Below are 27482 nucleotides of genomic sequence, written 5' to 3' on the forward strand. Positions count from 1 at the left end.
ACACTACTAACTTTTTCCTCTAACATCTAATAGTGAAGGTCAAGGCAAAGAAGACTTTGAAGCATTGCCATGGAGAGAATACAGGTAACAATCTGTGAGAACAATCCTCTTTAATTCATGCTGACAACTGTTTTCAGGTTTTGAAATGTTCTCCTTTACTTTTTAATTTCCGTTCAGCAAATACAAAGAGAACAAATATTAGTACAGTCAAAAAATATGAAAAGGAAAATGTATCAGGAAAGTGCTGTTAAAAACATAAATTAGGCAAAAAAATGCCTTCAGCCTAGGCTGCTCAGCCAGCATCTGTGAGTGCTGTTGTGTTCTGCAGCTGGGAAAACACCAGTTCCTAAAGTGTCTTTAGCTAGGAGAGCCACTGCATGATTAATTATTTCTATTCCACATAAATATTAAATGGCAATTCATTTTAAAGTTTCATTCGTAAAAACATGAGTGAAAAACGTGATCTTCAGAGTCCCAAAAAAATTTACTGAATAACGTGGAACTCTTTACATTCTGACAGGACAATGAGGGCATATTCCGGTCTTCCTGAAGAAAGCAATCAATACAAAGCCTTAAATCCCGACATAAATGAAACCAGGGCCAGTAACGCCAGCCCTACGGTAGCTGAGAAAAGGAAAAAAAAGAGTTAAATCGTGTGAGGAAAAGGCGCGGCCGCCCCTCCCCTCAGCGCAGCCGGCGGCAACATGGCTGCGCTGGCCACGGCCCTGGCGGCGGCCGCCGGGCAGCAACAGGTAAAGGCCTCCCGGCGTCCCGGGGGGGGCGGAGGGATGAGCCTTCAACAGGAACACGTAGGAAGCAGCGCAGGTTTGTGAGGTTGGCCGCGGAATGGCAGCCTCTGCTAAAGCAAGCCGGTGATGTTTCATTTCTCTGTTGAAGGAGTGCCTTTTTGTGTGCGGTCACCAGCTCGCCGTCACTCGTCACTCCAGTTTCGTACCTGTGCGACTGGAAATTAGTTGACTAGCGCCAGCAGAAAACAGAAGTGATGCTGTCACTCTGCAGTGTGGTGTTGTCTGCTTAAAACTAACGAACGAGCATTTAAAAAAATACTGGTTGTGAATAATACTTTATTTTGTTATCTACAGAGTGAGGGCTGTTCCAATGCTGCAGGTGCTGGTCTACAATTTCAGAACTGGAAGATGAAAGCTGAGCCAGCTAAGAAAGTTGAATTCATAAGAAGTGCAGAAAAGCTAAAAGCTCAGTAAGTTAAACACTTCATAAGTATGTTTTCATTCTGTTCTGGAGGTAGCATTAACTCAATGTTTAAATAAGAATATATAGTAATGAAATCTTCAGGCTAAGGTTTCCTTTTCAGGAGCTCAGAAAAATTACTGTGGTTGTTACAGGAGTTCAGGATAGGCTTACGAGCTCCAAAATGCCCTGTTGTTCCAACTGCTATTTGGACTTTGGCCAGTCATCTTGTTTAGTAAGAACTGCTGCTTTAGGTGCACAAAAAAGGAAGTGTGTGTGTGTGGCACAATTGAGTTCTCAGTTTTCCTACTCAGCTGTGCTTACACTTCTAAGGAACTAAAGCCCTTAAGACATACTAACAAAAGGGGAATTGCAGCAGCACTGCAAAAGCTCCTTCAGAGAAAACTGAAAGACTTCATCTAAAATATTTAGGCCACTGCTTTGGAAAAGGAGGGTTCAAGACAGCTCAGGCACAGAAGTGATTTAAATCTGTTTCCCTACATCTTGACTAAGTGCTGGTAACAACTACACTGGTGGCTGAAAGAAAAGGGAATTTTCTTCTTGAGTGGATGAGCTTTATGAGGAATAGTGATGGCAGAATAGTAGTGTAGCCACCTGGCTGAAGGAGACCTTTGTAGTTGTGAATCCTGAATGAACAGTGGCACTTAAGTCTCACAGCAGTGCTTTACACTGTCTGACTGAATTGACTTCACCTTGATTACCCTGAACCCAGGGTTATGGCTCCAAATTTGACTGCTAGGTAATGTAGACGTTCCCAAGCAGCTTGAAATGAGGCATGCCATCTAATTGTGGCTCACTGTCCCTCTGTAGTGTTGTTTGTGCTGGGGCTCCATCTAGGTGTGCCACTGTATTAATACAGCCTGTCTGCCTGCACTTTTCAGGGAAAATTCTCATAAGGCTTCCAGATCATGAGGATACACATAGAATTTCAGGCTGTTTCAGTGTGTGAACTGCTGCCTATCAGCGAGGTGATTTTCTTGTTAATTTCTTTCTCTCATTCAAGTTCTTGAGTTACTTTGGTGTGTAGTCTTGTAACTGCAAAAAGATTTTCCTTGAAAACAGTTGTAGGAACAAATCAGGGATTTGTAGAAATTCTCAGGCAGTCCAGTTGACATAGCCTCAGCTGCACACTAACCTTGGAAAATTTTGGGGTTTTGCTGAGTGTTCGTGCCCTACTCACTGTGGCACCCTTTTTTTCTAGGCTTGCAAATATAGAAAAAGACAAAAGTGGACTTATTTATAATAGGAAGAGTGATTTCAGGGTAGAATACAGAATACTAGAGGATCTGGAACGCAGCATGACTGTCAGCAGAAAAACGGAAAGTAAGTGGGGTTTTGTTTTGGTTTATTGTTTGCCTTTTTTTTCCTTAATCTGCTGGTGTTTGTGTAAATGGTTTAATAATCAGCAGTGCAGAGAGATTAGTTTAGGTGGAAGCTACGTACTGATAAGTGTGATAATTTCACCATGTGTACTGCTTATAAACACTTCCACAACTCACTTGCAAAATTCAGAAGTATAAACATTTTGGGCCTTCTATATTTTCTTTTAATCTTGAATGTAAGAGATACCACCCACAAAAACTTTGGTGGAAAGGTACTGTTCCAGAAACTTGGAATCAATTTTGTGCGTGTATTGCAAACTCTAATGTAGTCTAGCTAAGGAACAATAAATACGTTCTTACTGTAACATTCACACACTGATTGCTGTCTTTAAATATACTTTTAAACAATTCTGTGTTTGCATTTTTTTTAATTTTTGGGTCATGACGATTCCTAGTTTAAATAGTGCTGTGAGATGGTACACAGTCTGTCCTATAGTATCTGTTCCATTTACAGACTAATAATATAATTCAAGAAAAAAAGTTACTCCCTGATCACAGTTCCTGGATTCTTTAAAAAGTAATCAAATAAATCATGCTATGTCATCTGATATAGATCAAAATAAGTGAAGAAAGGAAAGGAATGTAGAGACAACTAAAAGTACACTTACCTTATGAATTTGCATATGTTTTAATATGCATCTTTAAGGAATCTTACAACATCCTTTACATCTTGCAGTCCTTAAGAAATGTAAGTATTTTCAAGGAATGACTAAGCTAATAAGTTCAGAAAATTTTCCAGGAGTAAGAAGGGAGCATGGAAGTATGAATGGACATAATGTTACGGGATAACAAAGAGGACAGTGATGAGAGTTGTAAGACGCTACATGTGAGATGTGAAGGAGTGTTGGAGTATGATCTTGTAGAGTATGTACAAGAACACTCAAAATTTCCATTTACTTCAGCATGATCTGTGTGCTTTTGCACTTTCTGTAATCTCAGCAGGAACCAGTAGGGTCATGTAACCTTTTGTTACATTTAGGTCTTGGAATCTCTTATTCCTTCCTTAAACCAAATCTTTTAGGATGGAAGATACAGCTCCTTAGTACCTAAGATGTATCCAGAACTTCATCCTCCTCAGTATCTTATTTATGGATCGAGGAGGAGCCAAGTGGTAAAAAAGCAAATAAATGCACGCATGCTTGGAGTACACAAAAACATTGATTCTACCCTATTTAACACAGCAGACAAATAAATCTCATTGAAGTAGTGCATTCACATACACTTTCCAAGTTTGCTTTCTCTTCACAGGTGAGTGTTTTGAAGCCTAGGTCAAAGTTGCCCTCAAAACTCTAGAGAAGTTATCATCTACATAGGCAGTATTCTCCAAACTTCCCCTTAGAAATGGGAGCTACTAATTTTAAAATCTGTTGATTCTGTGTGGGGAGGTACAAGGACCATGTGGTCAGCTACATGCAGTTACAGATATTACAGCAGTTTCTTATGATCAAACACAATTTGTGTCCCTGCTTAGATTAAATCCCCAATATTTTGGATACTTCATTGGTCTTGTTCTTGTGTGGAATTTAATGCACAGAGAAACTGTTAGAACTATCAGCACCTTATTTTGTTTAACAGAAGCTAAAATCCTGCAGCAGCTATCAAAAATACAAAACAATGTGAAGAGACTTCAGCAACAATTAAAGGATGTGAAGCCTACACCAGAATGTAAGTCATGATGACAGATTTAAAAACATTTTCGTCTACAGGCAGGTTTCTTGCATAGTTGGACTTGTCGTTGTCCTTCTATAGCAAATGCTGCAACAACTTATTCAGGTAAGATGGTTTGAAACTTTTGGGAAATAGGCACTAAAAGAACCATTTGCTTGTGATACTCGACTACCTTGTGTGGAGCTTAAGTTGAGGCCCTCCTACTAGCTGAGGGCTTTCTGATGCTAGATAAAATGCATCTCATTTCATTTATTCAGTGTTAATCTACAAAAAAAATATTATCTTTTTAAGATGTCAGTGAAGATACCAAGAACTAGCAAGGCATGAAAGCTGAAATAAGAGTTTTAGATTATATAAGTTTACCAAAACCCAGGTTAGTTTAACTGTGTGTTCAGTATGTATCCACAGAGATTTATGCTGGTTTAAAACAGATTCTAAAACTTTTTTCTACCATTGCAAAAGCAATCTTCTCTGGACAACTGTCTTACCATCTTTCTCAAAGTCAGGACTACAGCATGCTGAGAGCACTGGACAGTCTTACTTTGATGTTTTTTGTCAGCTTTGTAAAAGTAGTGACCTGCAGGCTAAATAGGATTGCTACAACCTGGTATAAACCAAAGATTTGAGTGTGTTTAAGTCAGTAACTGCATAAACTGTTTATAAACTGTTATAAAAAAACAAAAGCAGAACTCTTTAGGGATAAAGCTGTCTTATTCAGACAATCAGTTGAGGGTTAGACAAAATGAGACTTCTTTAATGGCAATAAACATTTATACTGGGATTTGCATCCAGTTAGCTAAGTCACTGCCTAAACACACATGTTCAATAAATAAGAGTCTGTCTTTTAAGGCTCCTTGAGATGGAAATGCATGCTTTTTTGTGCACTGAAATGCACGTCCTGAAAGTCTCTGCATTTCTGGACAGTGCTGGTAAATACTGTGGACTTCTTAAGTTGTATGCTTTTTTCCCTTTTCCTCTTTTAGTTGTTGACAAGCTCAAGGAAATGATGGAAGAAATTGAAAACGCAGTCAATGCTTTTAAAGAGGAACAGAGGCAAATGTATGTTTATACATGCTTCAGCTACAAGAAAAAGTGCTTTCATAATACACAATGAAAACTTTGCATTAGTCCAGCAAACTGTTCTTTACATTTACTCTTTTACTAGTGATTCCTGTAGTATGTAAATCAAAGCACGAGCTATCAGCGTTAGAATCCTGATAAACTGTGTTTTAGACGGACTATTCCAGCATTCCAATGTAACAACCATTTGCCTAAGAAAACGCTTTTTAGAGAAAGGCTGCAGAAGATATTAGTTTGTGGGGGTTTTGTTGATGACTGTTGTTCTGTTTTCTGAGTGGGTTTGTGGGGATTTTCCTTCCTCTCTACTGGTGTCAGGAGGGGATTGAGTTAGTTGTATGAGTGCCATAAATGTCTGCTTTCAGTAAAAGGGTAACTAAATTCTCATTGTGTAGTGCTTTATTATCAGATCATTACAGCTGTGCTGTTACTACTTCAGTTCTTAATCTTTGAAGAATAGCTTTTGTGTGGCATTGAACAATTCCAAAATTCATTTTTGGTGAATGGACAACGAATACTGGATTTTTTTTCTTACATTGCAGTGTTTGTCACTTTTCAGATATGAACAGCTTTTGAAAGAGGAAAAAGCTACCATTAATGAGCTAAGTCTCTTTGAGAGAAAAGTGGAACTGTGGGCATTAGGCAGCTTAACAACAGAAAAAGTTTTAAAATTACCATCAGCCAGGGTTACAGTTGATAAAACACTGGAAAATCATCTACCCAAAGAAGTAGTAGAGTTTGAAAGATTCCTTCAGCAAACAGGAGGGCGTCAAGGAGGCTGGGATGATTACGATCATCAAAATTTTCTGAAAGTATGGACTAAATACAGAGGAAAGCTGTCTTACATGGATAAAGCCCTTCAGTATCTCGGTGGAAGAACAAAAGAAGATATTGAACAGCATGACAAATGGTATCAAGAATTTCTAATTTTACATGCAAGAAAGAAAGAGGTAAAATAACCCCTCTAGGGCTTTTGGAGATTTAAGAAAAAGTACTTATTTTTAAAATACATACATTTCTTATTTTTGTATCTGCCTCTCTGGTGGTAGTGCTAGGTGGATTTCTGTTGGTATATAACTGAGGTCTTTCTTTGTTCGCGAAGCCTAGCCGTGATAACTGAGGTCTTTGGCATCTTCAACCTGCCAAAAGTACTTGTCTTTAATAAGTTATTACCAATATGCATAGACCTAATAACACACTGAAGTGGATTGTGTATTGCCAGAGTATGTTATAAATGTTTCTGGTGGTAGTGGTCTAGCAAGTTAGATGCCAATCCCGGTGCAGCAAGTGATCCTATCTGAAATCACAGTTCCTATTACATTTGTCCCTAAGAATGTTGGTCGGGCTGTACAGACGATCTACCTATGCCAGACCAGACTGACATACAGAATTATGATTCTCTCAAAAACTATCCGAGTAATAAAAGATACACTGACATAAAAACTATTACGAAATAGTAGGTTGAATTGTTAATTTGAGAAAAATAGGAACTGAAATATGTTTGTATTGAAAAAGCATATTACACCAACATTCATAACTACCCAAAGTTATTATAATTGCTGTAACTGAAACAGGTTTAGCAGACATCTATTAAACCTGTCCGTGTGATCCATAAAATAGAAAAAAAATGTGAGAAAACATATGTAGGTGCTTCTTTGCCTTAAGTTTTGCCTTCAGTAAACTTCTAATTCCTATCTGTAGTATCTTTCCATCAGACTGAATCAATATGAATCTGTAAATTTTCATTAAAACCTTGTAATTTTTTCCTACCGGTCTCTTGCAGTCAATTAAGAAGTGGAAAGAAAAGAAGCAGCAAGAAAAAGAAAGAAACTTGAAGGAGAAAGAGAAATCAGAAAAAATGCTCAAGCAAAAATGGCGACAGCATGAAGAAACTCAGAAGGAAAAAGCAGAAGAAGAAAGAAAAAGAAAACAAGCAGCAGTTGAAGCATGGAAGAAACAGAAAGCAATAGCATTTGCAATGGAACAAGCGTCACAACTGAAACTAGAAGAGAGAGAGAAAAGGCAGGAAAAAGAGCGCCAATACCATGTGAAGTTACTGTTGGAAAGGAATACCTTGCAGAAGAAAGTAAAGGAGGAACTTGAAAAGCTTGAAATTGAGAAGAGAGAGGAAGCTGAAAAGGAGGAAGGGAAGAAAATTGCTGCAGAAAAAATTTCTAGGTTTCAAGAGCGTGTGCGTAATTACACCTTCATTTATGCATATGTTATGTATATGTTAAACACTTTTTAAAATCCAAGTTTCATACACATAATTGATTCACTATGAAAACAGCATCTATTGCAGACAAAAAATAGTATGAAACTTGATTTTAGACACAGGTGTTCCTTTTCCTCAATATCTAAATTCTACAAGATTACTCAAGCCCGTGTTTCTTTCTACATATAGAAGTGGTTTTATTTACTTCGGTGTAAAAATGAGAAAAACTACTTGGGCTGTGTTGTCCTCCGTGCTATAGAAAACGTCAGAGGACCTGAGTGTTGGATGCAGATGAGATAAAAAGAGATATCTGAATATCCTTGTAGCTTTCAGTAGCTGTTAGGTAAAATTAGATCCCATATCAGCATAAGTGCAGTTACTGGAGATATTACTGTCAACATTCACACTAGAGTTTTATAAAAAGAGTTTAAACTACTCCGTTTTTTTTCAAAGTCATGTAACTATAATTTGTTTGTGCAGGACAAGCTATAGTAAGTAGCTACCTAGTGAAACTTCCTGTACTATGGCAATAATTTCAAAACAAAAAATAATTAACCGTGAAAAGGCTTTATATCATTTGTTTTACTTCCAGAGAAAAGTTTACTTTTCCATTAATTGTATTTCAGGATCTACATAAACTGGAGCTAAGGGTTTTACAGGAACAAGCTAAAGAAATAGAGGAACAAGAAAAAGAAAAAAAGTTGGCAAAGTTGAGAGAGAAGGTAACTTTTTGTTTGTTGTAATCTGAGGTGCGTGCAGCATGGTGGTTTAAACAAATTTTTTTTCACTGATCTAAAAAGCAATGGTTTTTAATTATCTAAATGGTTGATAAAACAAAGTAATTCTTGTTATCAGGAGACAAAAATGCAACAGGTATAGTTGTTCTTGTGTTTAAAAACAAAACAAAAGATGAGCATTTATTTATCTCATGGCAGTATTTACGTGGGTAAAGTCTGTAGGTCATAGAATGCTGCAGTATGGGTGCTGGCTTTTATTTTTTGAAATGGTTTTCTATCGTTGATTAAACTGGACTGGCTTCTGGAAGCATTTTGAGTACACTGGGTTTTGAAAGAGTTTAACCTTTTAAATTACTAAAATTTAGTGACAGCAAGCAGTTGTTGCCCCTCTTACTGATTTCATGTTTCACCCTTTCCCTGTGATACTATGGAGAGAAATGTCTCGTTCTGTCTAGCCAGCTCTGTTTACTCTGCACCTGTTTCTGTGGTGAAGACCCGAGGAGTGCAATGTAACTCCTTCTGGAAAAAGATCGATTTTTTTTTTGGTTGTTTGTTTCATTCTGAGGTCGAGATCCAGGTAACCAGAGACCGATCCGAGTTGCACAAAGCTACCAAGGGCTGGGAAGAACGTAGGAAGGAGATGGCACCAGCGGCTTCAGAACTGCTGTTACGTGTTACTCACAGGTGAGGAGCGAGCCCTGGACGTGTAGCCTGACAGAGGTGCAGTTAATGTACGAGCTCCTTATGCCTTTTTGCTTTGTTGTCAGGGCTGTCCCAGCCTGGAGAGGAGGGCTATAGCTGCGCCCCAGCCTGTCCCTGCCGCAAGACGAAGCAGCAGCCAGCACTTTTCGGGAGCCGGCAGAGAGTTGGCTTGACACATGACGTGTATTCCCTTTGTATTTTGAGAGTGTCGGGTTGGGAATGCCGCCTGTGGGACCGGCCGGGCGTGATGTCCCTTGGCATTAAAAGCACGTTTCCCCATAGCTGCCTGGGACAATCCCTTCGGGGTCGGGTGGGTCGTCACACTGGCTCCCGCCCTTTCCTTTCCCCTTCCGCTTTGGCCCTTCCCCTGTTCTCCTCTTTCGTCTTCCCCCTTCCCCGTTCCCTTCCCTTTCCCCGCCCCGGGGCGGGTCCCGCGGGTGACGCGGTCCGGGCGCGCCGGGCGCGGGCAGCGGCGGCGGGATGGAGATGGCGGCGGCGGCGGCGCCGTGCGCGGGGGAGCCGGAGCGGCTGGACTTCCTGCGGGATCGGCACGTGCGCTTCTTCCAGCGCTGCCTCCAGATCCTGCCCGAGCGCTACTCGTCCCTGGAGACCAGCAGGTAGCAGCGGGACGGGCTCTCGTGCTTCGGGCGGGCGACGTGCCGCCGTGTCCCGCCCGGCGCCCCCTGCCCGTCCCGGAATGCCGCCCTCACCCCCTCCCCGCCGGGCGGGCGCCTCCACGGGAAGTCCCTGCCGGAGGCTGCCTGGCCTCCCGCGGCCGTGGGCAGGGAGCAGCACCGCCGTGGCCGGAAGGAAAAGCCTCCTTGTAAATCCGGCCACTTGCAGAAGGCTCCCTAAAAACCGGGTTGATGTAGGGGCGTAGTCTCTGCTCACGTAAACTGCCCGATATCCCCGCGGGAAGACTTGTTGATCCTTTTAATCTGTTTTCAGTCCACTGCTTAATCCGCCCTGGAAGCCATTTTAAAATAAGTTACTTAAGCTTTGTTGTTGCTCTGGGTCAACACGCATAAGATTCTTGTTCATGTAAGAGAAATATTTTAAGTCTTCATTTGTTAGTATAAGAGATAAAATACCAGTGAAGTATGTTATGAATTAGAGGGACATTTGTCCCTGTAATGACTTGAGAATGTACTTACTTCATATTCTTGAAGTCTTCACGTAAGGTAATTGGTTACATCTGAGGCACAAGAAGATCAATAACTTGATTGTCAAGTTTTACCTGATAAAAACGTGGAGATATGTAGATGGTTTGATATCTTATTCAACCAATAAAATCATCAGATTCTTTTCATAGTATCATCTTCTGCAAGTCATTCTGTGAAGAATGCTCAGTGGCTTTGATCAGGTTGTCCTGCTGAATCAAGCTTTATTTCAGTTGAGAGCACAAACACTTGGCAGAACCATGTAAGGACTAGCACAAGTAGTGCCAGGTTGTGTGTGGAGAGGGGCTAGCACAGGGCTACCACGATGATTAGGGAATTGGAACATTTGTTATGTGTGGAGAGGTTGAAGGAGCTGGGCCTGTTCAGCCTCAAGAAGAGACGACTGAGAGAGGATCTTATCAATGCATTCAAATACCTTATGGTTGAGCAGCAAGAGGATGGGGCCAGACTCTTCAGTGGTGCCCAGTGGCAGGACAAAGGGCCACAAACACAATCTGAAACACAGGAAGGTCCATCTCAATATGAGCAGAAACTTCTTCACTGTGGGGATGACCAATCACTGGGACAGGCTGCCCAGAGAGGTTGTCGAGTTTCTTTCCCTGGAGGTACTCAAAACTTGCCTGCACAGGATCCTGTGCAACTTGCTCTGGGTGAACCTGCTTTAGCAGAGAGAGGGTTGTACTAGGTGATCTCCAGAGGTCCCTTCCAACCCCAGCCATTCTGTAATTTTCTGAAATTTTGATTTCAGAGCTGCAAATAATTTATTCATTAAGAATTATTTGGTATTTCAGTGTACTTTCTCAGTTATTTTAGATGACAGCAAGAGGAAGTTTAGGCCTCCTATACTTTTAACTGGTTTTAGACCTTAAAGGTACAATAACATGGAGATGTGTTAGAATGATAACAAATAGCTAACCTTAGCCCACTGACATATGAAAATACTAAAGAAATGGGATGTCTTTGGTCTAGAAGAGGAAGAATCTGATCACAGTCTTCTGTTACTGAGAAACTAACTACAGAGAAAGATGGAGGTGTGCTCTTTAGAAGGGACCATGGTGACAGGGCAGGAGACCATGGGAATAAGGTGCTTCAGAAAGAATTGTGTGCATGTAGGATAATATTCTTCACCATTGGAGCAGTTAACCATGAACAGCTTGCCCAGTGAAGTGATGGAGTCTCCACTGATGACTTGGCTTGTCAGGGTCCTGGAAATCTCATCTGAAACCCTATGTTCTGCAGAAGGTGGGATCAGTCAGAGGCTCTGATTGCATTGCCAAGCTTGTTGCAGTTTGCCACTGATCTGAAACAGAAGTTCCAGTTTACAAAAAGTCTTCCACAATCTTACTGAATAATAGTAACAATGATTATTTGAGAACTCTTGAGAAATTAATTAGATGTCTGAGCTTTAATTTGATGTGTGGTCATAGTAGCCTCAGTACCTTGAATAAACCAGTGCCCAGTGTGTTGCACATAATAGCTGTGCAGTACTGGAAAAACACTTGTTTTCTGAAAATTGGAACCATCAATTTGAAACTATTTCATGATGCCTTAATTTTTGGTTAATGAGCACAGTCTAAGCTTTCAATTAGAATAAAAATCACGGCCATGTAAATTCATGCGTTTTTTGTAGTTGTGAAGTTTTTACTCAGCTACAGATTTTTTAGTTCTCTTACAGTGATTTTTAGATCAGTGTTCTAGAGGTGTGCATGTATGACTGTTGACAAAATGGGGGGATTAAACCATAAATGCATCATCCCCAGTGTGACCTCAAGGGTACTAAGTTTGCCTTTTTGCCAAGGTCAAGGTCACTGAATTCAGCAAACCCTAAGCAAACCTCTGAAGCTGATACTGCTGCAGAAAGAAATGCTTTTAAGCCTTTTATTCTTGCTTCCCCTGTTCCTGCCTTTGCATGGTTCCATTGTGAATTAGAGGGGAAACTCAATTAAATTAAAGATGTGTTAAATAAATAAATAAATAAAATCATTTGTCAGTGAGATGTTTTTTGTTCACTGCACTGCAGCATTTGTTGTCGCCAGACACGGGTAGTAGAGACTGAAATTTTCCACACTGTGCTGGTCCATTCTGACTTAGCCTGTAGATTGTCAAACAATAAGGGAGAATAAAGAAAATTCATTTAATGTTCTTTACTCAACTTTTTGGCTCAAAGCCTTCATAATTGTTTTTATCTATAGTTATTGCATGCAACAGTAGCTGCAGCAAGAGTGCTTTTTAAGTGTTCTGATTGATAGTGTTTCGTACATACTGATTGCCAGTACCATCAGGTTTTGCAGGAAAGTCAACTCCTAGTCTCTGAAGTCCTTCAGATTGTGATAATTCATGGCGCTCCTTGTAGCACACCTAATCAGTTTCTCAGATCAGTAATTTCAAATGCTTTTTGAACTCTGATGAGAAACCGTAGTCTTTGTTCATGGCTGAAGATAAAGAGGTCTGAATGTGTCATCAGAGATGTCCTGTTGACCGTCCTTTGTGGAAATGACTGTAGACAAAATTCTTACTCTTCATGGCATGTGTCACCTGAGATGCTACTAAGAGTTGTTTTTGTAGGAACATATGTCTGTTTAATTTCTGTGAGGTAGGATAGCCTATGGAGTAAGGATGCAGTATCTAGGTGGCTGTATTGGGACCTCTCTGTGTCCAGTGGTGCCAGATCTTCTTGCCCATCACAAGAAAATTCCAGCACACACAGGCTGTTCCTTAGTAATGCTGGAGACAATCAACTCCGAATAAGTAAACTGAAGCCCAATTATAGGTAAAACCACTTTTTAAATTCATGTATTTGACATATATTTTTAACTATAGATGAGATTTACTGTCTGTATTGTATGCACAGCTTTGTGGTTTGGGACCTACTTTGCAGCAGTTTCTAGTGCTGATGTTGGCATGTTGTTTATGCCTTATTGGAAGTAGCTCAGCTGGGTAAAATAGTGTGAAAATGTGTTTTAAGTAGTTCTAGTAGAAGACTGTCAGTGTTCATGAAAATCAGAGCATATATGCAGTGTTTCAAATAAATAATTTCCTGTAGCTGAATAGTAAATTCCTTGGAGTTTTTTTATAAAAGTAGTGATTTTGTTAGAATTAGTGGTTTATTATCCAGGGTCAGATTTTGGGTTAAACAGATCTGATCAATGCAATAGTTGATATAAGCCTTGAATGGTTAATTTTCACCTTCAAAAGCATTTTTTTGTGTCAGAAGAGTTAAAAGATACTCTTGCTCTACATAGAAGTACCTTTTTTTAGCAACATACTTTTTTTAGCTTTCTCTACTCAAAAAATGTATTTGTAATAATAATTGTAAAGACATATTTTACCAGCCCACTGGTAGAAGTGTCACCCTTGGAGGTTATGCCACTGTACTGAGATTAGTGTCTCCTTCATTGTCATTTGGCTGCTGTGTTTTAATTAGAATAATTCTTATGGAGTTGTGTTTTGGGCTGACTCGCATCACCATTTTTTCCTTGGTCTTACTGTTTGGAGTTCTGATGCAGAACCATATACAGAAATTAGGTGCCTGTAGAGGTGCCTATCCACATCTGTCTCCTCGTCTTCAGAGGTGCCTATTGCTGGTGGCCAAGGTGGCTCACCAGCTTGTGAGGAAAATGCAAATTACAACTTGATCTGCTAAGGAAAGCTGATATTAACTTTTGATTTCCCTTGACATGCTGACTTGTAGTTTCTGCATATGTACCAGTTGTTTCACAATCCCTCGTCTTATCTGGTGAAAGGAGAGCAAGAATTTCTAGGAGGATAGGCTGACACAAGTGTGGGTGGCAAAAATATACATCCAGCTAATTTTAATCTGAGTCAGAACTTTGGGCTTCCAAGGTACCATTACATGAGCGTTTTCTCTCATAGCAAACTCTCTGAGAGTAGTGGTGCTCTGTCAGAGTGAGTAATGCAGCTGTTTGAAGGGCCATACTGTGAGCTGGGTGGCTGCAGTGGTTTGAGGTAAAAACAAACCCTGCAGAGAAGATGTTAGCAAGTCTGGTAGGATAAGTTTATGGAAGGAGACAGATTGTGTGAAAGAAGGACTTTCGGTGTCCTAGCTACTCCACTACTCTATTGAATACTTGAATTTGGTTACTTAATTTTAGATGTTTAAAAAAGGTAGTCATCTAGGTTGCTTTATGCCCAAGGACAAGAAATAAATAGCTCTAGATGTTAATTCATCCTGTGTGCATATTTTTGCATTGTTTGCTTACAAGGTAGGCTTTGCTGTTTGACAGTTGAATTCTAAGCATCTGAAACTGGGTTTGGGGCACAATGGGAAGCAGCTTGCTGTAGTTAAGGGTTACCTTGCATATGCACTTAATGCATATTTAGGGGATTATTCATGTAACAATTTTTCACAGAGAACTAGTGCTCCATATATTAATAACATAACCTAGTTTACTTTGTAGTAGGTTGTTTTGTTGGGTATTTTTTCCGATAAACAGGCTCATAGGTTAATTTCGAATTGGCATATCATTATTATATAAAAGAAGGGGCAGCTTAAATAAAAAACCTTGTTGAGACAGAGAAATGTCTACGGTACAAAGGACATTATTTTATCCAATAGATACATTTCATGTTTTCTGAGCTAGTCTCTGGGTTGCACCACTGTCAAAGGCTGAGAATTCATAGATGAATCTGTTTCTGCAACATTTTGTTAATTTCCCCGTGATATTTATGGTGGGAAGTGTAAGTCTTATCTTTTTCTTTTAGGTTGACAATTGCATTTTTCGCGCTCTCTGGTCTGGATATGTTGGATTCCTTAGATGTGGTGAACAAAGATGATATAATAGAATGGATTTATTCCCTGCAGGTCCTTCCCACTGAAGACAGTGAGTGAGTTTTTAGTTTTTTTATTGATATTAACATCTTTACTTTTGCTTTCTACTTGGGGAATAGTGGATGGCTCTAGTTTTTATAAAATACAAGGTTGACCTTCCTGAAGTGCTGTCCTGATAATTTCAGATAGTGATGTCAAGCAAATCTTGGAAACAGATCCCTTACAAGTAATAAAGGTAGAAAAAGCAGAAATTAATTTGAAGATAAGCCAGTATAAAATAGTATAACGAAGTTGCACCTTTGGGCATCTCAGAGGAATGCATAACCTAGTTCTAAAAGAAATGCATATGTTATGTAACCATTACAAGTCTAATAGTGTTTATATTGAATTCCACTCCTATACCAGGAACTCTGAGCACAGGTGTGGTTGTTTGGAACAGCTTTTGGAAAACTGGAGGTGTGAGGGTAAGAAGCAAAAAGGATAAACACAGTCCCTGCTTGAGAAAATAAAATCTTTTCTTTAGATCTGTGAAGGTTGAATTTACCCGAGGTTTTTAGAAGGAATAATGCTGTTGCTGTATCCCAACTATCCTCAGATTGGAAGGTGCATAGCAGATCCAAGCTGGACAGGGAGCCCACAGGAAATGTCTGTTTCCTGGTGACTTGACAGAAGTTAGGGAGGTGCTTTTCCTGTGGGCTAGGTGGTATTGGCAATTTCTTCTGTGGCACTGCAGATGAGTGGTGACCAGCAGTAGAGTAGGTGGGAGGGAGGGAGGGAGATGTGGGTGAGGCGCTGCTGCTTTACAACAGGCGTGTTAAATGTTGGTGTGGGTATAGCTCCAAGCTGGTGGTTCTCTAGAGAAGAGGTAATTCCAGATGCCTGTCTGTAAAATCATGAAAATGTACTTCGGATGGATGTAGAAAGAAAATTGCATGGTTTCTTCTATTATTTAGTCTAATTATATACTACAAATTAGGTCTCTAAAATCTATATATAAGGTCTCTAAAATCAGTTTTGTGAAATAAAAACATTTTTATGAAGTAAGCATTTAGAGGTCGGGATAGTTGATGCTTTATTTTTGCAGTAATAAAAAGATCATTTTTCTTACTCTGGAGACTTAGAAACCTTCAGATCCACCCCAAGAATTAGTTTTAATAGATTTCTTTTGTCTTATGTTGTATTCCAGGACCGATTATAGAAAATTAGGAATTTGGATCACATAATTATTCCTGCAACGTTTTTAATCATGAGGAGGTGCCTATCCCTCACCATTAAAAATTTTTTCCACTGTGTATATGCTTTGTTTTCAGGAATTCCTCACTTTCTGACTTTTATCCCAGTCTTCAGGAGTGTATTCCAAAAGATCAGGGAAGTTTGCAAGATTAGAGAGATTAAAATAGGCATTTTTATTTGTTTGTCATTGATAGTATGCAGTAGTTTTTCAGGGGGTTCTACCTGGCCAATGTTTGGAACATTCCCACTGTCAAGAACCTCCTGGGGAGGGCAGTAAAAATCTCAGCACACAGATATGGAGGCTGACAGTCCATGGTACAGTAGAGAGTGCTCCTTTTTTTTCTAGCTATCATCCCCTCATAAAACTACAGGAGAGTAGTTTTGGGGAGGGTGCTTTTGGCAGTGCATTCTGTGCTTTCTAAGTAATAAATCTCTACTTTTTACCATAAGAACAAGCTTCCCTCCAATCCTGTATTTTCATATCACATTGTAATAACTCTTGTTCTTCTAATGCTTTTGGTAATAACACTATTCTTATCTTGGTCATTTGACCCCTAAAGCTTCAGCATTATTTTTATTTAGTTTTTACTTCATTTACTAGAAAATAGACAGCATGAAATGTAAATTATGCCAACAGCAGAAAGTAGAATATTGGATGACTAAATGTGAAGAAGATAATGTCTACCCTTCTGTAATGTCTACTTTCAATAAAATGTATTGACTTTCTGGTTTTTAATCCTGGGTGTGTGCAATGCTTGTTAATTGGCAGCTTCCCAGTAACAGAGCTCTTACTCCCTCTTTTGGCCTGTTTGAAGAAGTATCTAAACTCCTGTAGGCTACAGCAATGAAGTTTTTGGTTTCAAAATGCTTGTGCATCTCTAATTAGAGATGGGTGCCTGCTAGATGGATCAGAATCCTTCTGGATAAAAAAACAAACAAGCAACCTCAATACTTTGCTTTTAAAGAAACTTACTATTGCAGCTTTTTAACATTCATTCTGATAAATCTTTCTGTGGAATATTGGTTTTAGGCATTTAAATTATAACACTTTTTTATAATGCAGTTTCTGCAATGACAAATTCCAGCAAGCTAAAGTAACTGTATCGTATTTGATGTAAGTCTTTACTTAGTTTGGTTCTGGGACTGAAAACCAATTTAAAACCTACATTTTAAATTGGAATACATTTTTACAGAATCTTGGGATTTGTTTTTGATCATGTCAGTGGTTGAATTTCTAAAATGGACAAAAAGAGAATTTCAGAATGAATAAATTTCTCTGCTCTTCATGTTTGTCTCCCCAAAGGTTCCATTATCTGTAGCACTTCAGTTGATTTTTGTTAAAAGCATTTTTTTCATATGGCTAATTCAAATTATTTTAAGAACTACTGCTGCCTTACAGTCATTTTTCCAATGGATGGGAGACAGAACAGTTGATGCTTTACAAACTTAGTACCTATTCGTTTTTATCAATAACTGTTGTAGTATATATACTGGCTGGGATAGAATTTACTGTTTTTCATAGTAGCCCCTAAGCTGCTGTGTTTTGGGCCTACGACTAAAAGCATGTTGGTAACAGCAGTCTTTTAGCTGTTGCTGAATAGTGCCTACACAGCATCAAGGCTGGCTCTTTTCTTCTCCTCTGCACTCCTTTTCCCCCAGCAGATACAGCTGGGGGACACAGCCAGGACAGCTGACCCGGACTGACCTGAGGACTGACCTGAGGGATACTCCACACCATCTGGCATCATTTTCAGCAATAAAAGCTTGGGAAAAGAAGGAGAAAGGGGGCGATGTTTATGGATCTGCCATTTGTCTTCCTGAGTAACCCTTACACCTGCTGAGGCCCTGCTTTCTGGGAAGTGGCTGTACACCTGCCTGGCTGATGGGAAGTAGTGAATGAATCCCTCCTTTGCTTTGCGTCTACCCACAACTTTTACTTCACTTATCAGGCTGTCTCTGTCTCACTCCCTATGTTTTCTCCCCTTATCTCTGTTTTCTTGCCCTAACACTGGAGGGGGAAGTGAGTGGGTGGCTGTGCGGGTGCTCAGCTGCTGGTCAGGGTCAACCCACCACAGCGGGGCCTTACAGAACCTGGCAGAAAATTCAGAATTTAGTGGCTTAGAGCACTTCTTAGATCAGGTCTCCCAATACCCTGTGGTAGTTTTAAGTAACATGTTTGTATTTGCTGTGTAATGTATCTTATGGCTGAAGAAAGCTTCGCTTCAGAGGTTTGTAGTCTTTGAAATTTTTATGTGAAACTAGAGCTCACTAATGCAAAGTGGTGAGATCTTGATCTACCTGAGTAAGAAAGCAAAGGTATGCTCTGTCAGCCTAATTGAAATGCACTAAAGGAAGATAAAGATTAAGGTCTGTCAGGATAGTATTCTTCTGTGGGTTTATTGCAACTGTGATTCAAACAAATAATGTCCTTTAGGTACCATAATTTTAGCTCAACTGTTTCAGAGACTGGCTCAATACTAGTTTTAATTAGGAGGGAATGGCGTGTCACATATGCAAGCTGACTCTTCACACAGAAACACATCCTTAGCCGAATGCTTCAATTTATTGCCGCCTTCTGCTTGTTTGAAGGACCCCTGCCTTCTGTAACTCGTGCTAAATAGTTTGGCTCTATATCGCATAGATTTTGGCCATGGTTACCTTTCCTTCACTTCAGGAAATGCTCTGCTTAGGAGTGTGGCTAATATATATTTTTGGTTTGTTTGTGTGTTCACTGCAGGAAGTGGAAATCTTGAAAAAGTGCTTTTTTCTTTTTCTTTTTCTTTGAGGAAGGTGGTGCTCTTTTACAAGCCTTACCAGAAATTATATGTATTTAGACTAAGATATATTTTTTAAAATGTTAGTGAAACTGGAAAAGGGTTCACAGAAGACCCTCTTTCACCTAGCTGCTTGTTCTTAAGATCCTTATCATGTCAGAGTGTTCATGTTTTTCCTCTCATAGTACAGCTCTTTGACAGAATTTCAAATTTATTATAATTATCTTAAAGTGCAACTCATAGCAATTTAAGAAACATGTATCCCAGTTTCTTGCAAGCCAGTTCAGCACTTTTAAAAGAGAGTGAATCCAGAGCTTTGTGCTCAAGTAATCTACAGGCAGCGGAGGCACGCTGCTTGGCCATATTCATCCACCATCCTCCCACATAGAAACACTGGCATTTGTTTGACCCTGCTTGAGAGCTTGCTGAAATGGCAGGAAAACATGTATTTATTTATCTAACAGAAGGTTAGCTTTGTGTTGTTTCATTTATAGGACTGAACCCACAGAACCCGTGCATAGCAGACTGAAATCCATTATGCTACGTCACAGACTTAGGTCTACTTACTTCTGTCAAAGACTGGGTTTAGATTTGTAATAATGATTATTTCTTCTTGTGTTGTCAGTACTGAAAAAATTGTATAAAATGCCATTGACTGTTTTTTGAAATTATTGTTGCATGTGTTCTTTTTGATCATAAGTTTCTTGAGCAGAAATATGAATGTTCTTTCAATTTAACTTTCTTTAATGGCTGCATTTGAAGTATTTATCTGGATGTGTAATGGACTTCCATTTTAGAGAATGCAACTTTGCATTTTATGACATGCTCTAGTGCTTGGATTTACAGGAATGATTACATTTTTAGCCCTAGTTCAGTAAGAAGAGCTTATGCGTATTTTTATCTGGATGTGCTGACAGGGTCAGCCTTTGTTAAAGCTGCGACTTTTTTATATATATAATAAGATTTTAATGATTTATGTGAGCTTGCTTCTGTACTTGGCAAAATGAGAAAAGCCTTGCAGACAGAGGAATGCATGGGTAATCTAAATGTGAGGAAGTAGTGGTAAAAGTTATTAGTCCTTCCATGCGAGAGAAATCATAAAACACAAATAACAAAAATGTCCTGTCTGTAAAAAAAGAGCTCTTATGATAAGTCGTCTGTCGTCATCATTGAAGCTCTGTTACCTGTCTTAAGGACTTTCTGGCCTAAGCACACATAAGTAATAGGGTTTTCACAGGAAAGTCTCAGCTGTTGATTTAAGTATGGAGTCTTTTTCTTTTGAAAAAGGGTCAGTTTTCTTTAGTTGTCAAATGTGAAAGTTTTTCCAGGTGGGTTATGTTCAGCTTGCAATAGTTATGCAGCAATTGATGAAATGTTTATTACTTTTGCTCTGTCCTAAACTCCTTCAGAAAGTGGTTGTTAGGTCGACGGTGAAAGTGAACACTAGGTGGTACCGTTTCATAGCTGCAGTTGAACTGAGCTTCAGGAAGCTGTGCTGGAGCTGAACTGGTCACTCCAGCAATTTTTTACAAGGGACATAAACTGTGATCACACCCTCTTAATTAGGGTATATTTAATTTCTACTTCTGATTCTGACAGCGCATTTGTGGCAATTTGTTTGAATAATACTACTAAACTATCATAAAATAAGAAGTACAAGTAGTTTGCAACAATGTGGTAAAACCAGCTTCACAGAAGGTGAATTTTCACCTTATGAAGTTTCTTTCATAAGCTGAAAGACAGTAGTTTTCCCTGACTCCCCTTTAGTTCCCATTTGATTTTGAACTTGTGTATTCATGGGATGCTAAAAAAAATTTCTAGACATGACATCAATGTTCGAGTCATCTGGTTAAAAATGAGTGGTTTTCAATTCCTGTTTTAATGCTTCCCTTATCAACTCAGAATTCTATTTTTTAATTCATGTATTGTGACTAGGTATTCAGCAGTTCTCTTGTAATACTGAAGGTCTAGGTAGCATGTATTACATGCACATTATTGGATTGGAGGAGGGGATAAAATTCCCTTTAAAGTTTCTCTTCTAGTAGTAAGAGCATTAAAGAGTCATGCTGGTCTTCTGTTTCTCCTAGGAGCCAGTATGTAAAGTCTAGAATGAGGGATCAGAAGTACTGACAAAAAGAGTCAAATCAGATTTTAAATTGATAGCAATATAGTTAAAAATCCATTTTAAAATTACAGATGCTGTTTTCTAGTTGATAGCAGTTTAGTAGTACAAGAAAGGTTTTAAAATACTACATGAAAATTGAACAGCTAAAGGGAGTAATGGATCCTGATTTCATTCATGTACTTTATTTTTAATCTCTTTTTATAATAGCTGTGAATTCAGAAGCCAGTCAGGGTAACACACGAACAGTACATGACACTTGGGTTTCATGCTGCCATTTGTATCTTGATAATTAATTATAAGCTACAGTCTAAAAGGATGGGGATCAGTATTTCCAGGATGAATCCTTCCATCTAGCAGCTAGCAGCTGAGCTCTGTTCAACTGCAGAGCTGTCTTAATTGTAGCATGTCTTCCTTTGCAGCAGGCCAGAACAGCTGTGTGCTAGTAGGCTAGCAACTTCTCTGGATGAAGGGTTTCCACTTTAGGACCATTTCAAAGTGAGTTTTCTAGTTTGCTTAAGCACTTAGGACACTGATTCTTTTTTACTGAAAATGGGTCAAGTGAATGGTGATTTTTTTCCACAATGTCGCCTGGGAAATTTGGTACTTAAGAGGCTGGAATTCTAGTTCTTCTCTTACTGATTCATTCACATTGTGTCATTTTTGAAATTGTGATTTTTTTTGGAGAGAGTCTTTCAGGACCTTGGATTAGTCTTTAATTTAATTTATTGTGCTTTCGAAAGGCTGATGCAACATGAAATTCAAGTATTTGACTCTGGAAGCAACCAGGCAAATGTTCTCTGCTGCAAATGTTTAGATTATAACAAAATAAAACAGTTATGAATTTTTTTGTCCACAATTACAGATACTGTTTCTGTTTCCTCTTTGTGGGTATGACTATGCCATATCAGCTCCTAGTGAAAGCTGAAGTTGCTTTCATTACATGTGTAGAATCATTAAAAATTAGTTTTTATTGAACTGTGGAGGAAGTAGAGAATTGCAGTTGTTTCACTCCATTTCAGTTAGATCCAAAGACTTGTCTTGTAGAGAAACTTGCATACTTTAGCCACGTTGAAGTTCTTAGGCTAGTAAAAACTTTCTAGGTTAAATTTTGCATATATGCAGAACATATTTAGAATTAGAAGATAATATGCTGATAAATTACACAAGAACTTGTAGACCACATTATACAGTGAGTTTTTTAGAGCTTTCAGCTTTATAACTGTTCATTTTTTTTTAGTCTGGTGCAATTATCCCTACTATCCATGAGGATTTTTAGACTAAAGGCTGAAGAATTAAAAAAAATGGGGGGGGGGGGGAGAAAATTAAAGAAATTTAAGAACACCCAGGTGCTGTTTAACTGCAGCATTCATTAGGCTTTTACTTTCAGAGACTGAGCAGTAAACAATTGAGGTTTTGCCATGCAAAAGCACAATTGAGCCCCACAATTTAGTGTACTTTACACAGTGTGTGGTTCACACTTCTGTATGCAACATGCTCAGGTACTGTGAGACATTTGAAACAAATTATACTGAATCACTGACAGAAATGTTTGATAGCTACAATGTGCTTACAAGTGCATTTGTTTGCCCTTGAACATGTTGCAGAGTATCTTAAAACAGTTCTGCTTGTGAACAGACGGTATTACCAGGCAGGAATCCAGGGAAGAATAAAAAAATATGTTAACTCTGGGCATTTTCCCAGGGGAGCAATCCTTTTCTTTTCTTTTCTTTCTGGAAGACAATTCTTTGCTGATCCAATGGCTATATTTTCACCAAATTAAAAAAAAAAAGTGTGCTTTGTGCTTTGTCATTACAGCAGGATTAGGTTTGCTTGTAGTTTTCTTTGTTTTGTTTTTTTTTAATTAATCATGGATAACAAACTAAGGTCAAAAACTGAGGGACACATGCAAACTCTAGTTATATTATGAATAGTGTTGGACTAATGAGTCTTGATATCAGTAGAGGATTATGGTTTATAATGAGTGCTTTAACAAAACAAGTTAGTTGAGTATTGTTTTAATCTTTTCCAGGATCAAACTTACATCGCTGTGGATTCAGAGGCTCTTCATATTTAGGGATGCCATTCAATCCCTCCAAGGTCAGTTAAGAATGTGCGTATGTGTGTAATATTTTCAATTAGGCAATAAATGATCTTGTGTCTTTTTTATAATATAAACTTCACAATTACAGAATATCTGGAAGGCAGAGATTTTTGCACTGTTAATACACTACAATGTTTGCAGAGCTTTTAAGAAACATGCATAAGAAACATGCTCAAATGATACCTAGGACTTGAGTTTCCAGATCAGTGAAGAAATTGGCATACAAATTGTGGCTTGTCTCAGTGCAGTTTTTCTTTCTCTGGTCTTTTGCTAACTTAGGGAAACTTCTCTAGCTCAAGAACTGTCACGTGGCAGAGAAGGGCAGAACAGCCCCATATTAAGTGGTGCAGAACATGCCGTTCTTTGGTATCATAGAATGGTTTGGGCTGGAAGGGACCCTTAAGATCATCTCACTCCAATCCTCTCACCACAGGTAGGGACACCTTCCGCTAGACCAGATTGCTCAGGACTTCGTCCAACTTGGCCTTGAACAATTCCAGGGATGGGGAATCCACAACTCCCCTGGACAACTGTTCCAGTCCCTCACCACCCTCACAGTGAGGAATTTATTCCTAATACCTAATCTAAACCTGCTTTCAGTTTGAAGCCATTCCCCCTTGTCCTGTCACTACATGCTCTTGTAGAAAGTCCCTCTCCATCTTTCTCACAGGCTCCCTTCAGGTACTGGGAGGCCACAGTTAGGTCATCTTGAAGCCTTCTCTTTCCCAGGCTGACCAGCCATAACTCTCTCACCCATTCCTCGTAGAAGAGGTGCTCCCTCTAATCATCTTCCTGGCCCTGCTCTCGTCTTGCCACATCCTTCTTGTGCTGGGGACCTCAGAGCTGGATGCTCTGAGTGGGGTCTCACTAGAGTGGAATAGAGGGGCAGAATCCCCTCCCTCCCACTCCTGCCCATGCTGCTTCTGATGCAGCCCAGGATCCAATTGGCTTTCTGAGCTGCAAGCACACATTGTTGTCTCATGTCCAGCCTTTCCTTCACCAGCACCCCCAAGTCTTTCTTGGCAGGTCTGCTCTCAATGACTTTTACTCCCACTCTGTAGCCTCCCAGTTTGAGTTTGCCCCAACCCAGATGCAGCACCTTGCACTTAGTCTTGTTACACCTTATGAGAATCCCCTGCACCCACTTCTTGAGCTGGTCCAGGTCCCTCTGGATGGCATCCTGTCTTTCAGAAGTGTCAACAGCACCACTCAGCTTGGTGTCATCTGCAGATTTGCTGCAGGTGCACTCAATGGCTCTGTCTGTGTCATTAATGAAAATATTAAGTAACACTGGTCTCAGTACAGACCCCTGAGGGCACCACTTGTCACTGATGCCAACTGGGATTTTGAGCCATTGACCACTACCCTCTGGATGCGATCATCCAACCAATTCCTTATCCACTGAACAGTCCACCCATCAAATCCATAGCTTAATTAAGAGAGAAGAGTGTTGTGGAGGTCTCAGGTCTGCTTTAAAGCTCTATCAGTGGATCCCCCTAACTATCCTGCGTCTTTTAGAAAGTAGATCCTATCTGATGTCAGTATGCATGATGCCATGTAGGCCATCCCATTGTCAAAAAAGACACCAAAATTTTGACAGTGTCACCAGCCATGTAGCCACATATTATTAGACTGGGCCTCTCTGTTTTTTCTGATGTCACTGTCTGCAACTGGTATTCCCCTTCCTGTGTTGAATCACATGTATTTGATTGCACCTGATACCCACTCACACATAGGCAAAGCTCTGTTCATCCCTTAAGAGACAATGCTTTGAAGCCCAAGAAAGTGAGGTTCAAGAGAGTTAAACTTGTATATGAAAAGAAAGTGCCCTTAATAAAAGAGAGAAAGGAGGTTAGCAGAGGCTGCTAAAAGTGTTGCAGAAGGTTTTATGTAGTTGGATGTGGAAAGTAGAGGCCAGCGAGCAGAAAGAACTGTGAAAGAAGTACGGTAGTTCTGTCCTGTGTTTGAGAGTAACTTTATGCTTCTGAGTAGCTTGTGGAAATGTTAATCTACGTTGGAGTAATAACTGCATGTGCCTCTTTGCGTGGCAAATCAGCAAAGTACTTATAGCAGTAATACTGAGAAGTTGCACTTTATAACAAGCTGAAAAGAATTGTGAAGACAGTATTTTACATGTCTATGTTGAGCACTCGGCAGCATGTGACAGGCAAGGTAATTTGTCTCTTGGTTTGCTTTGGTATTTATCCCGTTATACACTACAGGTGATGTCTGCTGTGAGATCTCACCGTAGTAGCAAGTTTCAGTTGGAATTTACTTCAGTGGCAATCCAACTGAGCTTGAAAGAAACAAGGAAAAAATTCTGCTTGAAACCTAAACAAATTTGGAATCTGTAGTGATGACTTACTGAGATAATTTGTTAAAAATAAAGTTTAGATGCAAAATAATAGTAGACAATATCAATATAGTTGTATAAGGAAAAGACTGGGTTTATTTAGAAGAAAGATGATTACCTTTCATAACAGTCACCTAAAGAAGGTTGAGGTTGTCATGCTTATATTGTGGCATAACAGCACTATATAATGGATAAAGACATAATTTTAGCAAACTGAGATAATAAAGATATATCAGTCTCATATTTTCTCAAAGATTTGGGTCACTGCCATGTGGTGTAGTACATTAAGTCAGTGTATAAAGCTAGAAGATTTGATTCTGGATTTGGTTCTGAGATCTTATGATGGACCCTGAAGACAAAAAGTCTGTAAGATTGACAAAGCATTGTTTTCCCTTCCCAGCACTTTCTGGTGTTTTAATTTAACTATCACCCGCCAATAGTGTGTGCTTTGTACTTAAATATTCTCTTTATAGGAAATGTGTTGCTGTCCATCGGTGTCTTAGAATGTATTAGCCAATCTGCAGAAGGAAAAAAGGGGTGGAACCGTGTAACCTGTGGAAATAAGCGATAAGGTCATTATTTCTGGAAAACTGTTTGCACATGGATGTGCTTTTTATTCAAACACCGCAGTGCTTTTTTCATTTTATCTGCAGTAGAAGGATTACATCTGCTTGATTTATTGGCATACAAAGGTTTAAAGCATTTCCAGCACTGTTGCCCTGAAATGTTCTGAAGTAACTCAGGAAAAAAAAACTTGGAAATCACTGCCGTGACTTGGAGATATGTTTACGATCTTGTCATTATTCTCTATTCATCATTTAAAAACAGCCTGTGAAATCTGTCTTGAAAAATAATTTATGAAAAAGCCTGTGTTTTGGATTTATATTGATGTTTGATAAAATTTATTATGTGCCACTAGAGTGATTTCATTCTTGAACTCTGAGAAAGTGCCATACTGGAGATAGCCAAATCTATTCTGTCACTGGGGATCCTTCAAAATAATAGGAAAAAAGTCAAGGCAAATGTTAGAATATCCAACTTTACTAAATGTTACAAGGATAGCTCATTGGGGTTTAGTTTGGGGGTTGTGTTTTTTTAACTGTTACCCTTTTAATGTTTGATGGTAATGTCTTTGCAGTTCTTTGGAACAGTAGCAAAAGTGAAACAAAAGCATATCCACTTTACCAGCTTAGCACACAGCCTTTACGAACCATAACAGTCTTAACTGTAAAGGAAGCATAAGAGTGACTCTTCTATCACCACATTTAAAACATAATTCCTTTTAGAATTAGAAAATAATTATTTTTTGAAATGGCTTCAAGTTCAGCATGTCTCTCTGATTTGATGTTATTAGAGTTTAAACTCGCTTTTTAAGTTTAGGGGTGAACAGTCTCCTCGGAGTTTCAGGTGGGCCTAGATATTTTCAATCTCTTTAATGTGTTATAAATCAATTTTAGGGCTAGATTAAAAGCCAATACCTGAAACTTCTTTGTAAGATTGTGGTAAATAACATCTGCTTTCACTTGGGGGACAAAAGATCTCTTTTGTGTTCCTGACACAACATTGTATTTTCTCAAGGCTGTAACACTGATACTGATGAAAGATGAATAGTTTAAGAAAATATTTTGCAAAGTGACTCAAATAAAAGACAATAATAAATAGAATATAAAAATAAACAGAAGATAACAATAAATACTATAAAGACTCAGGTAAGTCTGGGTCAAAGCATCTCTGTTTTGTGTATTTCTTTTATTTTAAGCAAACATCTCTGTATTTTATTTTTTGGGATTCTGAGCAACCTGGCCTACTGAAAAGTGTTGCTGCCCATGGCATGGAATTGCAGCTAAATGATCTTTAAGGTCCCTTCCAACCCAGGACATTCTGTGATCCTACAAAATGGGAAATGGCAAGGTCT

At 39.1% G+C, this 27482-nt stretch overlaps 2 protein-coding genes across 2 annotated transcripts in view; both read left to right on the forward strand.

Moving 5' to 3' along the window:
* Positions 1 to 585: 585 nt before the first annotated feature.
* Positions 586 to 9252, forward strand: CCDC112 (coiled-coil domain containing 112). Its single transcript, XM_027670853.1, has 10 exons — positions 586 to 752; positions 1104 to 1219; positions 2432 to 2553; positions 4188 to 4277; positions 5264 to 5339; positions 5917 to 6307; positions 7141 to 7548; positions 8199 to 8294; positions 8875 to 8993; positions 9077 to 9252. The coding sequence occupies exons 1-10, from the start codon at positions 705 to 707 to the stop codon at positions 9105 to 9107; spliced, it is 1497 nt and encodes a 498-aa protein (XP_027526654.1). The 5' UTR covers positions 586 to 704; the 3' UTR covers positions 9108 to 9252.
* A 245-nt stretch (positions 9253 to 9497) lies between these two features.
* The window catches only part of PGGT1B (protein geranylgeranyltransferase type I subunit beta), a 35700-nt gene continuing 17715 nt past the window's right edge, over positions 9498 to 27482 (forward strand). The window contains 3 exon segments of the mRNA XM_027670854.1: positions 9498 to 9628; positions 14915 to 15033; positions 23143 to 23210. Coding sequence (XP_027526655.1) covers positions 9498 to 9628; positions 14915 to 15033; positions 23143 to 23210 — 318 coding nt within the window.

This window comes from Neopelma chrysocephalum, unplaced genomic scaffold, assembly GCF_003984885.1.
Source record: "Neopelma chrysocephalum unplaced genomic scaffold, ASM398488v2 Primary Assembly neopelma1_96942, whole genome shotgun sequence".
Taxonomy (NCBI): Eukaryota; Metazoa; Chordata; class Aves; order Passeriformes; family Pipridae; genus Neopelma; species Neopelma chrysocephalum.

Coding starts and splice junctions, on each gene's coding strand:
- CCDC112 (XM_027670853.1), top strand. CDS start 705: ATGGCTGCGCTGGCCACGGCCCTGGCGGCGGCCGCCGGGCAGCAACAG. Junction 2,554..4,187: donor TGTCAGCAGAAAAACGGAAA/GTAAGTGGGGTT, acceptor TTTGTTTAACAG/AAGCTAAAATCCTGCAGCAG. Junction 6,308..7,140: donor TACATGCAAGAAAGAAAGAG/GTAAAATAACCC, acceptor GGTCTCTTGCAG/TCAATTAAGAAGTGGAAAGA.